Source organism: Stegodyphus dumicola, chromosome X2 (genome assembly GCF_044657685.1).
Source record: "Stegodyphus dumicola isolate Sdum_Otavi_A_Nest chromosome X2, ASM4465768v1".
NCBI lineage: Eukaryota > Metazoa > Arthropoda > Arachnida > Araneae > Eresidae > Stegodyphus > Stegodyphus dumicola.
In genome coordinates, this window is record NC_140781.1 from 122,935,048 (window position 1) to 122,953,844 (window position 18,797).

Consider the following 18,797-nt stretch of genomic DNA (forward strand, 5'->3'; position numbering starts at 1 on the left):
AGCATAGGCCACTTTTGCGAAGGTGTTTGAACACAGTAAACCACGACAATTGTCGCCCGTTGCTGTTCACAGTTGTTGAGCTGTGGCGCTTGCTGACTTATTTCGGACCCTTTTCGTCTGCAAGATTATATATCGGTTATTTACTGCATTTGTTTTCTTGGGACGGCCACCACCAACCTTTCTAATAGCTGTACCTATGATATGGAAGGCTTTTCTAAACGCGCGAAACACCACTTTGTTGATTCCGAACTCTTCAGCTATACTGGTCACACTTCGCCCCTACTCCAGATTTTCAATCATTCTTCCACGTGTGAAGTCATCCAGATCATTTCTTCTAGCCAATATTTCACGAAAGAACTCCTTGAACTTGCAGCCAATGTCTTTAATTGCATCTCCATCCTTGTGTTTTTTGGTAATCTCGAGTTGAGCGCGCCGACCGTACGCGTTTTGCGTACGCTCACGTAGCCTGTGACCTTTTTTTCTTGACATTTGCATACGCATGACCTTTCTACTGAATTGTGTGTTCATTGTACTGAACGCAAGAACACCTTTTCTACAATTTCATGGCTATCTGATTAAAATTTACATTGTTGCTTAAGTTTTGCACACCAGTTTATATATTTTAGAAGTTTTGCACACCAGTTTATATATGCACACCAGTTTATATAAGTCAGCTGGAAACGTGTAGGCGTTTTCAAAGCCTTAAAAATTCATAAAGTTTATTCAAACATACATCCGTGTTTCGCTACTGTGAGAAAAATGTTCATTTTAAAATTTTATTGCAACTTCTAATTAACAGCCAATCTTAGAAAATAAAATGCATATTCTTGTTCAGGAGAGGAAACTTACTAAGAGACAAAAGATTTCTTCTTCGCTTTAACGAAGAAAAAATAAAAACTTGTAGAATAATGAATTATAAAACTTGTAGCATACTGTTGGGGCTCATGCAGTGTGCTTTTTAAGCAGGTCCTCCTGGAGGTTATAACGTCCACACTCAGGGGGGGCCCAAGAGCGATGCGCAGTGCAGGGAGAAAGTTATGCCACATACGCATGACGTCATGTGGGTGACAGCGTTAGTTCTTGGCGTTTGTTTACTTTCGTTGCATCAACAGTTTGATTTGATTTGTGTTGTTAATTTGCTATTATACCTAAGCGGAAGTGGCAAATTGTGCTATAGCGTTGTGTCAGAATTATACACGTTAATACGTTTTTTGGCGGAAAACACTCTTTACAACCAGATAAAATAACTATTTTTTTAATGAATTTATGTAGTTTTCATACATAACTGTGATGTAATTTTACATTTATTTTTCATTTTACTGCTATTTTACATTTAAATTGAAAAATTTCTCATTTTAAATCATTTTTTATCATAATCTTCATTTTGTGTATGAGACTTACATCGTAGTGAGATATTTAAACTCAGTGTCATGTTTACCAATACTGAGTACCTGAATGATTAGTTAATGAATTCGCGTATCCAACTTCATTCACATGTTTTGGTTACTTTCTTTACATCCCAAACGTAATTCTATGTATTGAAGCAGCGTCTGGGTTAAGCTTTGCGAACTAAGTAAACTGATACATGCCTCACCGTGAGGAAAGAACAATTTCTCGACCACACTATGATGCAAACATCGAATGAGTGAGTGACATATTTCCTTCAGTGTTATTTAACTGATGCATACAGGTATGTGTGATGTAATTTAATTGATATAACTTACACATGCTTGAACCTGAAGGAAAACAAATCTGTGTATAATGCTAGAATACAAATAGCGAAAGAGTAAGTAAGATATTCTGTTCAGTGTTATTTACCTGCTGCATATGTTTTAATTTTGATTCCATATAACTTGGTTTTAATTATAAGAGAAAGAAAAATAATTCAATATTGAACACATATTTCGAGTATAACAAAAGTATTTTAAGAAACAAGCTAATAAAAATACATTAGTGATTAAAAATATTTAATTTGTGTACAGACTGAATTGAAATTAAGATGTGGTGGTGTATTTAATTATGGCAAAGCACACTAGGGCTATCTGCGTAATAGGTGTGATGCGTTCGTGGAGGACTTTCTCAGGGAAACTGGCTCGTATACACGTTACGCATGAGGAAAACCACGAAAACACCCATGCAGCCAGCCCGTTCGCGGGATTCGAACCGAACTACCCAGTGTTCAGCGACTTTACCGCTCGGCCGCTGGTGGGCCGAAACTAAGATGTAAGGCAAGTTTATTATTATTATTATTGTGCGTATATGTGTAAGAAAATGTATTTTAATTGTTCCATTTTTAATGTATGGAAGGAAGAATAGGATGCCAATATCGAAGATTATTTACTATAGCAAATAATCACGTCAGGATAAATGTTATATAGAAATCTTGGGAGTGTAAGGGATTATAAGAGTACTTTTAGATTATACTGAAAATATACGCACTTCTGCTAAAATCTGAAGTGAATCAGTATGAAGTGACTTTTCACTTTAAAAAGAATGTGATAAGTATACTATTTAAAAGTATAATGACGGATATTAAGAAATTTGTAGAATTTTATGGTATTTAAATATGAATTTGTTAAGTCAAATCTTTTTATATATATTTTTGCTTGAGATATGTAATTTAAACTGAAAATCACGATCATATATTTCTCATGGAATGTCAAAGTTCATTTGTATTAAAAAAAGTGCATGAGCAATGAAAATAAATAGAATAATACTTTTTGATTATGTTTTTACCATGGTCTTAGCAGTTATGCCATGATGTGTTCTGTTCAACAAGATTTATTTAGTGCAAACAATACTACGAAAAAATATTGAAAAATACCTTGTTTTACAATATTTATTTCCCTTAATTCACTTAAATATCGTTTTTCATTTTCTAATGCTTTGCTTTACGAAAAGAATTTAATGTTTACAATTATTTTCAGCATTCGTACGAATTCTGTGCATAAAATAAACATTTTCTTTAACTAAATACTTAATCGGAAAGTATATATCCGGTATTTCCGGTGTATCTACCACATGTAAAATGATCATTTTGCTTTAGTTTACATTTTTTCCATTACCAAAATCATGTAGCAGACGCGTCGGCCGATGCGTCTTGTCTCCCGGGTGACGTCACTGCCAGCAACCAATGGCACGCTTTTTCCGTTCCTGGCCTAACCTTAGTATATTAAAGAACCTTGGTCCACACTGTGGGTACACATGTAATTTATGCCTGTTGATGTCCCAACACAGACCTCAATCCTTTGGACTTCTGTTTGGGACATCTTGAAATGCCTGTGGAGACATTGAGGGATCTCATAGCGCGGATCATCTTCGCTTTGGCAACAGCATATCTGGTCAATGATCAAGGATAAAGGAAGTTCGTGTTACGGAATTCTTAGGCATAAACGCCTTTACCTCCACATCATCTGAAGAATAAAATGTCATCATCAAAAGAGGGGATTTTTTAATACGGTAAAAATTTTGATAAGCCGAAAAAAGCTTTTAAGAATAAGTGCCTTCACACTGAGAAAAAAGGTAAAAACTCAGGTCTAATTTTGCGCCAAAATAAGAGCCAGAATAATTTAGATAGGAGCAGTCATCATCCACAAAAATTTTTGCTAAAGACTAGAAAATAAAAGCAGGTGTTTCCTTGATACTTGAATCTTTCTATGCGAACGTCACGGAGGAGAAGGGAGGGGGGACGCGTTTTACGCGTCGAAAAAGTTGCTGTGTCATTTGGTCAGTTGACAGAGGGAGCAGTTTCGTTTCCGACCGCTATTCAATGCGGTCTTTAAGGCCAAATGATTGACACCTCTTAGGGGGTGCTAAAAGCAAGCAAAAGGCCCTTTTAGAAGGGTTGAAAGAGCTATTTTGAATTAGAGAAATAGTCAATTGACTTTAGATTTAAAAGTTAAGTTCAGTCGCCTGCGACTGTAAAGCTTCTTCTTAAAGAAGCAAGAGGGGTTCCTCCGGTCAATGCCTTAGGTATTCAAGACTCGAGAGGCGGAAAGGGAAAGGAACGAGAGGTAATTATTCACATGTATGTCAGTGTGAGCATACCTTGCCCGTTTAAATGGGTTTGCAGCATAGTCCGGGTTGAGAACCGATCTCGGTCTCTTCCTAGATGAGGCGACTGCAGGATCATATACAGGTAGCATATGCAGCACAGGATTTGCAACATGTTGAATATTTTTGAAAACGTTTTCCGAATGTTGCTGTATAAAGCGATTAATGGGCATAATTTTGAGATCATTATGAATCTGTTCGTTCCTTATATACCACGGAGCTTTGAGTATTTGCCGAAGCAATTTAGATTGAAAAGTTTGAGTATGTTTTCTATTAGTCAGTGCTGATGGGCCCCAAATGGGGCATGCATAAGTCAGAACACGCCTTATGATAGACTTGTAGAGAAAAATCTTGTTGTCAATTGACAGGTCGCTATTTAAAGCGAAGAAGGGGCGCAGATTGGATTTGACAGCCGTCGCATTCGCAATGATTTTTTGAATGTGAGGTTGCCAAATTAATTTTGAATCAAGCAATACACCAAGATATTTATATGAAGAAACCCAGGGAATAGGTTCACTGAAGAAAATTAAGTTACCTAAACGGGGGATATTTCTTCGGATGAACAAAGTAGCAGCACATTTTGCGACATTGATTTTGATTTTATACAAACCGAGCCAGAGTTCTAAGGCTGAAAGGTAACTATGTAATGGTGAAGGTGTTGAATGTTGTGCGATGATGGCTGTATCGCCCGCATATAAAGCAAGATCGATACTAGGGGCCTTAGGAATGTCATTTACGTAGAGGTTAAAAACTAAGGGCCCGACGAGACTGCCCTGTGGACAGCCAGCATAGATTGGGCGGGAAGTGGAGAATTCGTAGTTAACTCGCACGCGGAAACTTCGTCCGGTCAAGTACGAGTTAATAATTTTAATGAAATGAGCCGAAAAATCAAGCCGCATGAGCTTGTAGATAAGTCCGTTATGCCAAACCCTATTAAAGGCTTTGGCTACGTCAAGATAGACGATACCAGTTTTCTCTGGCTTGAGAAAGCCTTAATGAATGAATTCCACTACATGTAATAACTGGTGTATAGTGGAGTGTTTAAGTCGGAAGCCGAACTGTTCTTTTGATCTCGACAGAATTCATTCAGGCGATTAAGCAAGACGTACTCGTAGATTTTGAGAGACGAGAGCAGACTAATTGGTCTGCAATTGACGGGTAAGTTTAAATTTTGTCCCGGTTTTGGAATGGGTACGACTGCTGCAGTTTTCCAACAGTCGGGAAAATAGTTTCTCCTGAGCATTAAATTAATAAGGACCGTAATCCAGACAATAAACATCACGGGGAAGTTTTTGATCATGCGATTCGAAATTGAATCATCTATGCCAGGGGCCTTGTCAGGTTTAATTTTATCAATGTAAACCATGACTTCAGTTGGATCAGTTGGCCTGAGGTCAGGCGTGAAAGGTTGTGATAGAAAGTCTTCAACCCGTGAATGGATGTGCCCTGTGTAACCGGGCGGTTACAGTAGGAGTCGTTGTTTGGTGTGAATTGAGTAGCAAGGCTGTCAGCAATAGCTTCGCCCTTTTCTGAGTCTGCGTAGGCCATCTGTGCGCCATCGGCCGTTTCAAGGGGCGGAATGAGCTTGCAATGTTTGCGTAATCGGGCGGCAGCACGCCAAATCGATTTGTTTTCAGTCGTTAGGGACTTAATATAATTTTTCCACTTTTAATAAGCGGGTTTCAGTCCTTATCTCGTTTTGTATCTTGCGAAATTGGACGCGGATACTGAGATCTCGCGACCTTTGCCAGATTCTTCGCAAGTAGTTCCGCTGCTCATCCGCGTCCATACTCGGAATCAGCATCCGGTATTATCATATCCAGTAACAGCATATCCGGTATCTTCGAGTGCGTCTGGTAATTGCTTCTTTGTCGCTGTGAGCTGCGCAGTTTTGCACGCAGCCTCCACTTCGAACAACACTTAATAATTTGTCATTGTCCTCTTTCCGGCTTTGTACTTGGCACCACAGGCTGTACTGTAAACATATTGTGAAATAAAACGCTCTTGTATATTAATTGTGCACTTTTTTTGTGTGTGTCCCCGCACGACGTTACACCCTTCAGGATATTTTCGCGATTTGCCGCATTTAATAGGGTTTGCGATAGCATGTTCCACTCATAGTCATTATTGTTCCTTTTAATGCCTACTTTCATACTCTGAATTTGCCATCACATTAGCAAAACATCGTGTGTTCAGTCTGCAGTTTTTTTATTTATCTATTTAGAAATACGCTATTTTTATTATTCATATTTGTAACAGACTGTTTAACATGGGAATTCATTTTGCATGCCAAAAAAGACAAATTAAATAAATAAAAATAAAAAAAACTAATTTGAGCTGATTTGCTTAAAATAAAATATTATTACAAAACACGTCTTTTATTTAATAAAGGTGTAGTTTTATTTTATTCTTTTAACGTGAAATGTCTGATGACAGAAATGCTTAAACATATCTCATGTTTTATATAAACTAGTTTTAATTTCAAAATATAATTTTATTGTAAACTTTGTTCACTAATTTTAGTCACTGTCTAAGACACCTAACGTCTCAAGTAGCACACGACGTTGCAAAGACATTGCAAACTGGTCCGAGAGGTTGCAAAGTGGTCGTGGTAGCATTTATGACGTCTTTACAACGTTGCGAAGACGCAAAATATTTTCCGTTGCATCATGTCGATGTCGCTGAAACGTCATGATATGACTGCTTTCAGACGTGATCGTTTAAGCATTTTTTTTCATAGTTCATCAGCGTTACTTTTAGAATGAAAAGAGACTAAATCTGCTCTTTCAAGAATCTAAAGTCCGCATAAGATTTACTTTGTAATGTTTCATTACTTTATTTCATCTAAATATATTAATCTATTGTAGATTCATCTAATGAAATATAACTTTAATATAAATACTTTTGATTTATTAAATTTAATTAGTATTAAAAATACGTGCTAAATTATTGTTTGAAATTTTGTTAAAATAATTAATACTTTAAATATTTTTTATAAATATTACATCAAAATATTTAAAAATGAAACTAATCTATAAAGTAAGTTATTAAGTTATGCATTATCAGCATTACTAATAAATCATCAGCATTACTAATAAATACTGCAATCCATAATTACTCCACTTTTAATTACTTATTATTTAAAAAACACAATTTTTTTTATTAATTGGAAATTTTAGTCCTGTTACCTTCCACCTGCCATTTATACTGTTACGAATTTGGTATTTAAAAAGCTAATGTTAGTTCAATTATAAATTAAATGGTTTTATTTCCCGCGCAGTGCAGCGCGTGACGAATATTAAAAGAAAGCTAAGTCGGAAAATCGAAAATACAAGAGAAAAAGACATATTTATTAAACATCAAAAAGACATATTTATTAAACATTTAATAAATATGTCTTTTTGATTTGGAGAAAGTACTAGAAAATTCTCGCGCATGATTTTAAAATCTTATAAAAGGAGGAAAACCTCTCAGTTCGTTGTAATTGCTTAGTTTGTTGTTGTTTAGAAAACTGCTCTTGTTGATTGTAGCGAATTCGCGGATTAGCTTTCTTTAGCTGTTTTGAAGTTCTATTGAATTTTTCAGTAGTTAGAAGATAACTACTGTGATATATTGTGATACTGCACGATTATTTGAGGACATTTATTCATATTTGTTATGATAATAATAAATTTTCTTTATTTTTCATCGGACTTGTGCATTCATTTCGTAACGAACCCGTACGCACGCAACAATTTTTGGTGTCAGAAGTGTGGTTTGAATGCGAATAACAAGAGCGATGGAAGAGCAGTTAACGCAGTTGATATCAGCCTTTGCCTCGTTTAAAGAAGAAATGAAATTGGGCCAGGAATCTGTTAAGGACGAAATGAAAGCCGTTCAAGCTGGTCAAGAAAAGATTGAAGCAGGTCAAGAAGAAATGAAAAGAGAAATTACCTGCATAATAGAAAATAAATTTGAAGCTATGGAAGGCAGAATTGACACAGTTGAAAATAAACTTGGACAAATTGAAGAAAAATTTCTTCCGTAAAAGATCAAATTGAAGAAAGAGTTTCTTCGGTGAAAGAAGAAATAGAAGAAAGAGTTTCTTCTGTAAAAGAACATATAGAAGGGAGAGTTTCTGCTGTGGAGGAACGAATTGAAGGAAGAGTTTGCGCCGTCCAGCACCAAATCGAACAACAAATTGATGATAGGGTTTCTGCAGTAGCCAAAGAAGTGGATATTTTAAAGAAATTCGTAGCGTCGGCAGGGAACAATAGTGATGGTTTTAAATTTTTACCCATGCCTGCTCGTCCCTCTCTGAAGTTATCTACATATGATGGGAAGACCTCCTGCCAAGTGTATAAGACCCAATTTTCTATAGTTACGGATGCGAATGGATGGGATTCCCAAGCTAAGGCCTGTCATCTCGCCGCTTCTCTGAGAGCAGACGCAGCGGATATCCTGCAGACGCTTCCCGAAAATCAAAGGCTAGATTTCGAAGCTCTATCCGGCGCTTTGGAGCTGCGCTTCGGCGAGATGTGTTTAAAAGACTACAGTAGGCTTCAATTAAAATCTCGCCAACAGAAAACCACGGAAACACTTCAGGAGCTCGCCACAGATGTTGAAAGGCTGCCCACCTCGCCTTTTCGGAGTGCCCGACAGAAACAAGGGAAATCCTGTCTCTGCAATACTTCATCGACGGCATTCGGGATCCTGAAATACAGAAAGCTATACGAATGGCGGATGTGAAGGATATAAAAAGTGCTCTGTTTTACGCCATGAAATTCGAGGCAGCCCAGCAAGCAACTCATAGAGACCGCTACCCAGTCAGAGCTATGCGAGTCCACGAGCCAGTGGATCAACTGATGGCTCGTTTAGATGATTTATCCAGAAAAGTCGACGCTTTGATACGGAGTAGCAGTGAGAACAAAGTGGCTCGAAGGTGTTGGAGATGTGCTTCTGAAGGTCACCTACGACGGCATTGCAGAACACCCCAGGGCACGGATAATAAAACGGATGAGTTGACAAGACAAGTGAATGCCTTGAGACGGAATAGTGGTGAAACGAAACCGACCCTAAAGTGCTGGAACTGCGGTGTTGAAGGCCACCTACGAAGGAACTGCAGAACACCCCAGAGCACGGAAAATAAGGCATGCGATTTAAACAGACAATTAAATGTCATGGAACGGAAAAGGAGTGACAAGAAACCAAAGTGCTGGTACTGTGGAGCTGAAGGCCACGTACGAAAGAATTGCAGAACACCCCAGGGTACGGAAAATAAGATCTTTTCCCAGCAACGACGCAGGAAACAAATTAGTGATCATATCGAGGAACGGAGGTTGCCAGATAATGAAAAACCTTGTTTTAAAGCGCTCAAGATTTCTACTGTGAGTGGCAACAGTAACGGACTGTCTATCAATGGACATATCGACGGAGTTCCTTGCAATATGATCATTGACACAGGAGCTAATGTTACCATCATTAGGAAAGATATAGCTGAACAGTTTAAAGATAAACTTATTTGGACGCCATCCTGTGTTACCCTTCAGACTGCGTCTGGTGACAAGATCGACGTAGCTGGGAAGTTAAATATGAACATCACGTTTGGAAGTGCCACCTACCATCACACGGCTTATGTGGCGGATATTAAAAATCCATGCATACTCGGATTGGACTTTTTAAGGAAATACAATTTTTCCTTAGACTTCAAAAACAACAAACTGCTGTCAACATCTGAGGACACGATTATCCATCGTCAGAAGGGATCCTCACCTGGAAATGCCTACGCCTTGTCTGAAAGACCCAGCTCAGAAAGCTGCCGAAATCATACTAGGGTCGGAGAGAAACACCAGACTACCGGCTGTTCTTCATGCGAGATGCTCTTCGGTACAGACCTTCGTCAGCCTTGTGACCGCCTGTTTGGTAGCCCTACGGATGCGCCTTCATCGCCTGAGGAATACATTCAAGATGTCCAGGCCCGGTTTGAGGTGATGCACCGTTCTGCACGAAAGCGAGTCAACTTGGCGACGGAGAAGGTGAAGATCCGATACGTCACAAGAGCTACTGAACATCAATTCCACGAAGGAGACAAGGTGTGGTTGTGGAATCCGACTCGATGGAAAGGACTTTATCCGAAATTACAGTCACCTTGGGATGGCCCGTACACAGTCCTAAACAGGCTAAATGACGCCGTGGTTCGGATCCGTAAGTCTTTGAACTCTGAACCTAAAGTCGTTCATTACGACAGGTTAGCTCATTACTATGGCCATAGTACGTAATGTAAATAATTGTAAATAGTGTAAGACCATGGTCCTTTTTGTTTCTAAATGTGTATTTAGTATTTGATTTGTATTTTGCATTTGATTTGCATTTTGTATTTGATAGCATTTGATTTGTTTTATTTATTGCATTTATTGTTCATGTTGTTTATTATTGTAATGTAATGCTTATTATTGCATTTATATCTTTAGTTGTAAGTTTGGCTTCCTGTCCAGAGATTGTAATACCCGGGACGTGCAGTCCTTGGGAAGGGGGCAGTGTTACGAATTTGGTTTTTAAAAAGGTAATGTTAGTTCAATTATAAATTAAATGGTTCTATTTCCCGCGCAGTGCAGCGCGTGACGAATATTAAAAGAAAGCTAAGCCGGAAAATTGAAAATACAAGAGCGCGTGCATTAAACATTTAGTAAATATGTCTTTCTGATTTCGAGAAAGTACCAGAAAATTCTCGCGCATGATTTTAAAATCTTATAAAAGGAGGAAATCCACTCAGTTCGTTGTAATTACTTAGTTTGCTGTTGTTTAGAAAACGGCTCTTGTTGATTGTAGCGAATTCGCGAATTAGCGTTCTTTAGCTGTTTTGAATTAAGTTCTATTGAACTTTTGAGTAGTTAGAAGATAACTACTGTGATATATTGTGATACTGCACGATTATTTGAGGATATTTAATCATATTTGTTGTGATAATAATAAATTTTCTTCATTTTTCATCGGACTTGTGCATTCATTTCGTAACGAACCCGTACGCACGCAACAATACATCTAAACCCTAATAGTTCGTGTTTTTTCTTAAATAGTGCTAATATTGTTTGGTTGTTGTAAGGTTATTATTCCATTTCAGATATGAATATGGGAAATGTTTTTGTTTGGTTATTAGCTTTAAGTATATTTTTGTTGATTTGTATTTGATCACATTTATTAACTAATTTATACAGTCTTTCATTTGCATATCTTGGAGATATAAAAATTAATAATTATATTTTTTACTATGAAACGCGAATAAATTTATACTTGAGTTCAGATAAAATACTGATTATGCTACCTTACGCTTCCTAATTTATCATGACAGGGGCAATTTTCACTGTCTCTGAGGTTTAACAGAAATAAATGTGATAATGCTGTTATAATCAGAAACGCTCTTTTTTTTTGCACACATATATAGCTTTACTTTTATTTATCTCTACTATTATTGTTATATATTTATAATAATCACTTTCATAATTACTCACACTTACATAATTACTCTCTAAAGGATTAAGAAAAAAATTATGAAATATTAAATAATCGTAACTTAGAATTTAAGTTATCTAAAAAATATAGCTTAAAGTACTGAAAATAATTAAGGCATATTTCCTTATGCATATTTAGTCTAAAGAGAAATTAAAGAAATATAGTTTAAAGTACTGAAAATAATTAAGGCTATTATTAATTATGCATATTTAGTCTAAAGAGAAAAAATTTTATTATCTTCTGATTTTCAGGAAATGATAAAATATTTAAACTTTAGAAATATACAAGGAATACAAAATTTTTTAAAAAAGAAGAAAAATACACTAATTATTAAGCTTATTTTTCTGCATAAATCAATATGTAACACAAGGACATCATAACGACGTTTTCACAACTGTTGCAAAAAAGTGGTTGAATTCTGCGAACATTTTAGCGTCGTTAAGACATCGTGATATAATGCTTTCACAACCAAAATATAACATGAGAAAGACGCAATAACGACGTCTATTCAACATAAACCTCATACGCAAAGAGGTTAAGACGTCTTTGCAACGGTTGCAAAACAGTGGAATTTCGCGGTTCATTTGGGTGTCTTAAAGACGACATATTGCAATGCTTTTGCAACATGACTCGCGACCAGTTTGCAACGTCGTTACGACGTTGCCGTGCTACTTGGACTCAATATTAGTGTTAGAAAATCGGTTTTCAGTAACTAATGGTTAATGACAAGAATTAAAAATTACGCTTTGGGGCTTAAAAAATTAGACACAACACTGTAAAGGTGATGGTACATTGTAGACGCTTCTATATAGGGCTATCTGGAAGATTTATTTTTGTAGCGAGGTATTTCATTGCATAAATATCATTTGATGGTTTTTTTTTCCTTTGCATATAGCAAAACACACGACACTTTCTGCCGAACGAGGGAGATGCCATAGGGAAGAACTTTAGAAGGGTAACTTACTCATATTTACGTAACACCTGGAGGGAAATTATGAAAAATACCAGATAGCCAGCCAGTTGACAAGTATACGAACTTGAGTCAAACTACCAGTGTTCAGCATTCTAAACTTATCGGAACTTTTTCTTCCCCCCCCCACGATCATGGGGCAGCCATCCATTGAGTTTACTTAGCTTTCTTGCCAGAAACCCCGTTATCGGAACTATTTTATAATTGAACGACAATGCAATGTCCGCCGGGTCTATCCTAGGGATGCAAACCATATATGTGTATCTAAGAATGAAAACTTGCCGGTCAGTTAATAGTTAGAGATCAAGGAGGAAGAAGGACATTCAGTATGTTCAGACTGTAGAGTCATTAGGTTATTTTGAAGCTGAAGACATGATAAATGAGCATGCCTCGTCGTCGAACCTGGACCTCTCGGATACGTGCCGAGTGTGCTACAGTTACACCCCGAAGGCATGCAGAAACGAGGGGGAAAATACCTTATATGCACCCCCTTTTACAGAGAGACTGGGGATTAAGGGACCCAATCGTCAAATCCGGGGGGGGTGAAGATCATCATCCACCACCTTTTAGTTCGGGCGTCATTGTAGAATTATTAGAATAATTTGGAAGCAAGAAACATGAAATGAGCAATGTCTTCACCGGGACTCGAACCTGGACCTTTCGAATACGCGCCGAGGGTGCTACCCTTACACAACGAAGGCATGCAGAAAGGAGGGAGAAAATAACTTATAAGACAACTGCATTCTGTGCTTCATTTGCACGCACGGAAAGAAAAAAACAGTTACAATATATATGCTTACACTATTATAAAGACACTAAAACTATTTCAAAAATTCAAACTAAATGCAGAATACACAGCGAGGAAGTATGGATTTGATGACATTTACGTGAATATTTCCAGACGAATACAGTTAAAAGTAAAACATAAAATTGTCTATAATTTAATATATTTGTATATTCGTACAACATCAGCAAGCGACGTATGTTTATAGAAATAAATCGCACAACAAAGCTATACGTTATTGTGTATATACGACAGTGTGACTATATACTAACTTTCGATTTCTTATAACGTTAATTTGTAAGGATTTTAAGTTTTACTAACATTTATTTAATCTTAAAACTTTACTGTCTCCTGTTATTTTCCACTTCCGGTCAGAATAAACGCGGTTAATTTTAGTATGCAAATTGAGCTTGCAAACTGTTAAGTATTTAAGTTGTCGCTTTTAGCCAAGAAGGAGAGTTAGAGAGAGAGACTTCTCGGCACCTTATTTCGCGTGCGCTTTTCAGGCAGTTGCTGTCCGCCTTTAAGGACAGAAATTTAGTCCTCTTGATATTGAAGACGTATTGTAGTTTTCCCGCATTTTACGTACTACATACGTAAAGATGAAAAAACCAGTTCTCGCGTTTTTAATCTTTGTAAAGCATCTGAGTTTAGCTCTTACTTAATTTAGTTAGTTTGTAGTTCTTATTTTTTTACGTTCAAACCACAAGTACTGGCCTTTGTATCCCGAAGTGCGGGAGCAGCTGTAAACTGTGAAGAATAAAGGGTAATTAAACCCTTCCCATCTGTGTTGTATCTTCTACAATTTCTACGGATATAGTTTAAACTCACTGTTCTACATCAGGACACCAACATGTTTGTTAAAATGATTAGAAGAAGTAGTAGTCCTGATAGCTTAAGCCATTTTATATTAGGGTCCTAAATTTATTAGGACCTATTCTAAATTTATTAAAATTATTTGTGTATTATAAGTTTTATTCATTTATATTTTTACAAACTATTGTATGGATGACTGTGCAACGGTAAATTAGAGTGAGATTTAGGATTATGTACTGATATATATTATCAGCTGAACAAGTAATTTCCGAAATGTGGGTGGAGAAAGAATTTTGGGGGACTCATTAGAGAGTTTTGAAAGTTTGCTGTGTTATAATATTATGTATTTAATTTATAATTATAAATTTTAATTTATAATTAGAAATTAAATATAATTTAGAATTATAAATTAACTCTTAGAAATTATATACAGTAATAATGGTCGCCTTAGATAGATGTTAAATCCTAATGAATATTTATGTTGTAAGAGATACTAACAGTTTAAAAGATGGTTGTTTTAGAGCTGGTTGTCACGAGAGATTTCATATTAATGGTTTCTTTACCATTATTTTTCATTATATTATTTTTTTCATAAGATTCTTCTCTCCCCCCTTTTCAACTGCCTTTCAGAGTAACTATGTTTATATGGGTCACAATAAGTAGCAATTATATACAGGGGTGTTACAATGCTAAATATTTAGGAACAATTGAAATGCAAGCATTTTGTACAAATATATGGAGTGAGGTTATTTGCTGATATGATGTAGACTAACATTCTTTATAATTTTAATTATTATCTATATTTTTTTATAATTTTATTTTCACAGATTTGTCAGGAGAATTTGGATTCATGTTTTTATATATAAATTTTAAATAATGCTTTTTTATTGACTTGCATAAAGAATAGCAGTAGCCTATACGAGTAAGCTTCTACTCGTAGATACTTAAAATTTTATCAATTTTATTCGAAATTATCATTATTAAAAATTATTCTAAATGTAATTGTTCTTATAATCATGTTACGCACTTTCTTCGAACCTTTTTGTATTTTTGTTACATTTTAACTTTTTAAGCGATATAAACATACATATGCACTAAATAACGTCATTTAATATATATAAATAAAACGTCTTTAATATACATTAAATGACGTATTCTTTCAAGAACGTGACGACATTAAATAATATATATTTGTTTCTCTCAGTTTTAAATTTTCGAAAATTAATGTAATTTAGCCTCTAAATTTCGTTCGTAACATCGTCTGTATTATGTAATTCACTGACAAGGAGTTTTTGTCGATTTGCAAACGTTTGCCATGACTGTGTAACATACAATTCATTAGCTTTGAAAATAGACTTAAAAATGATATTGTGACATTTAAAGTAATAAAATTTTTAGTATCTGTTAACTTTTAATCCAAAAGGGTTTTTGTCTCTTGTTTTATCGAAGTTCGCAACTATCACAAATATAGCCGGTCACATTACTACAGATAAATCGGAATTTAATTGTATTTAAAAATTTTCAGTTAGTTTCATTCCAAAAATTTATTTCTCTAAGTAACAACTTAATAGTAGCGAAATAACTTACCTTTATTTTATCACTTAACCTGCCCATCGAAACGCGACAGTATTCTAAACACTGAAAGAATGGAAAACGTATAGTTCTGTTTCTAGGAATATAAAATTACAAGTTTCAATTCGGATTGAAACTTTACGTCCGACTCGTTAAACTACGGCACGACAAATGTACTATGTAACTGTGTTGCTCATGACAATAAACACTTTTCCAGTAATAGAAAGATAGATTTAGTCAAGTGATAAGTTAGAGATGATTGCAACACTGTATGTTAAAATGTTACTCTTGTTCCCATTTCATTCAAATAAAATTCATTCAGTTGAAACTTGTTCAGATGTTAAAATCGGATGTATATTGAAAACCATTTCACGGTCTCACAACACTTAACGGAAAAGCTATCACGCATGAGTAAAACATGAGAATTCAGTTATATGTGTTTTTTCCTGTTTAGGTGGACATTGAATGGACTTTATTTAGCAGAATTTAGTCTACAGTTTTCATTATGTTGCACTCCATCGTAAAACAAAGAGAAAGAAGAGTTATATGCCAGTCTGCTCCTTTCTAAATCACAATAATTTCTTTTCATTACAAATGTTATCACATATCAACATTTTAAGGGTTACCTTTAATCTCTTTCTTCCAGAAAACTAAATTCAGTCAAATGTTTTCATTTCCTTTTTTCATATTTCCATATTTAATATTTTCTTAACTGTTTTCAAGATTTATTTCTGGATCAGTTTAAAGTAGTGGATTTTACTGCATTTAAAGAAATAACCTATAGCAAATGCTTAGGGTGTCTGTTATTAATCAGTAAAATTAAAAGTCAATTGAAATTTTTGTCATTGCGTAGTGGAGAGATTTCTTTGTATTAAAAATGACTTTTGTACATAATCGAAAAAAAGCACTACATCTGGACAGTAGAATATCAGCATGGGGAGCTAGATCTCACCACATCTGTTCAAATTTGTATACGTTTCTAAGCTTCATCCGATACTTAAGAAACACAATGATTAGGTGCTTTATGCATATTTCCAAAGCACATACAGGCTACGTTTTTGCAGGAGGAGTCTTTAAAGAGAATTTTGCTTACATGTTAAAAGATTTATAGAGAGCGTTAGGTTTTCTGGACAAGAAAACGTGAAAAACTGCAACTATGTTCTCGCCGACATGTGAACTACAATATTTTCTAGTTGTTAACTGGATATTCTTAGGGAAGTCCGTTTAAGAGAATAGATAATTCCTTATAATATCCATTATTTAAAGGGTGACTAGTAATAGGCGCGAGACCTACTCTACTATAATGAGTTATCTTCCACCACATTTTCGTTCGGGGGTCATTATAGAAAACATTAAGCTTTCTGGTGCAAGAAAGGTGAACATGCAACTGTGCCTTTGCTAGAATTCTAACTACCGTACTTCATTATACTTGAGAAGCCTGTCTGGAGGAATCTAGATTATAAAGTAGTTCTCCCGCCTTGCCTTCGTGGTGTAATGGCCAGCACACTCGGCGGGTATTTGAGAGGTCCGAGGTTCGATTTCCGGCAAGGGCATTGCTCCTTTTTCACGTCTCCTGCTTCAAAAATCCTATTGACTCTACAGTGGCGCCCGAAGTAAAAAGGTGGTGGATGATGATTCTCCCCCACCAGGAATTTGCAAATGGAGCCCCTAATCCCCATTCGCCCTTTAAAAGGGGAAGTATATAAGGTATTTCTCCCGCCTTCGTGGTGTAATGGTCAGCTTACTGGGCGAGTATTCGAGAGGCTAGGGCATTGTTCATTTTTCACGTCTCCTACTTGAAGAATCCTAATGTCTCTACAAGATTTACGAGAAAATATCGTGTCCCGAGTTTCTGCAATTTTTATTTTTTCGTCTCAAGATTCCCTATTTCTTAATTTAGAGAAAACGTTTTTCAAAAACCCGTATTAAAAAATAAATTAATATTTTGCCCCTTCTCTATTATCTAACAAGTTATGATTTTCCAAATCTGAAAGACTGAAAGTTGTTTTTGTCTCAACAAACTATTCCTGGGAACTATGGTTACTTGATAGGAAAATATATTGTCTCTTGAAACAACATATATAAAAATATTCAACTAGTCGGAAATAAAATCGCATAAAACGGTATTTACTCTCAGTGTTTCTAATGCGAGATTCATAGGCTGAAATGATATCAAAAACAAATAAATGAAATTGAGCAAAAGTATCGAAGTGTTTCACTCATCTCTTAAACAAAGTTCCTTCAAGAGATTAAAAAATTAGAAGCTGCAGAAAATATCTGTTTTAAGAGAACTTCAAAATATTATGTGATAGTTAATGCGAAAAGTATAATGAATATATTTTTTGATAAGGTTAACTTGAATATGAATATTGCGTTTACTTTGTGCATGTTGCTGAGCTTGATACTGCATACTAAGAATTGAGTGTAGCCCGATAACTGGAAGAATCATTTCGACAAAGCCTCTGCAAATGACTGGGTTGATTTCAGTTCATAAGCTAAATAACTGTGAATATGAGGCAACCCGTAAAACAACATCAAGTATGGAAATGCTGACAAATGTATAATTTTGAATAGACCCGCCATCAACGCGCGAACCAGATCCGAATTTGTAAGACTGCTGAAGAATGGTAATTCGATTCGGGTTCGAATATCGGAAACGGCCTAGCTGCATAGATGTTTTCATAGATTTTCCATGTGTACCATAAATACGAGCCATTCTTCTACAGACAGTCCCCCCACAAAGGGTTATTTGTTTAATCTTGCCTTTACAACAGGGTTCTCCGCCTAAGATTAGGCAAAAGACCTGTTGCCCAGTTGTGATGTTTACTCCAAGACGTTTCCGTCCGCGATGTTTTCGGTAAATACCCGAATGGGTCGTCCCTCGGTAGCACCTGCTTTTGACTTAGTCCGGAAGACTGTTCTACTTTTCTCTTCAGGTTAAGATGCTCTGTACCTTGAACCTTTCTTACTTCTTTGCGTAAAATACTCTACGCAGCAATATGGCTTTAGCAACAGTATTTTACATCGTATTATTTCGTATTTATGTAATAATTGCTGAACTCAATAAACATATGCAACATTCTAATATTTTAAGTTATTTGATAACTACCTACC

The 18,797-nt window shown here is 35.9% G+C and overlaps 1 protein-coding gene across 5 annotated transcripts in view; it reads right to left on the reverse strand.

Annotated features, from left to right (window-relative positions):
* Positions 1-18,797, reverse strand: part of LOC118199442 (alpha-(1,6)-fucosyltransferase-like) — a 223,312-nt gene that overhangs the window by 183,062 nt on the left and 21,453 nt on the right. The window contains exon 1 of one of the 5 annotated variants that reach the window (XM_085810143.1): positions 15,699-15,851. The exons of 2 other annotated variants lie outside the window; for them this stretch is intronic. In XM_085810143.1, coding sequence (XP_085666269.1) covers positions 15,699-15,725 — 27 coding nt within the window. In that variant the 5' untranslated portion in view covers positions 15,726-15,851. Of the gene's footprint in view, positions 1-15,698; positions 15,852-18,797 lie in introns of those variants that run through there. 2 more of the 5 variants (XM_085810142.1, XM_085810146.1) reach the window with 2 other exon arrangements.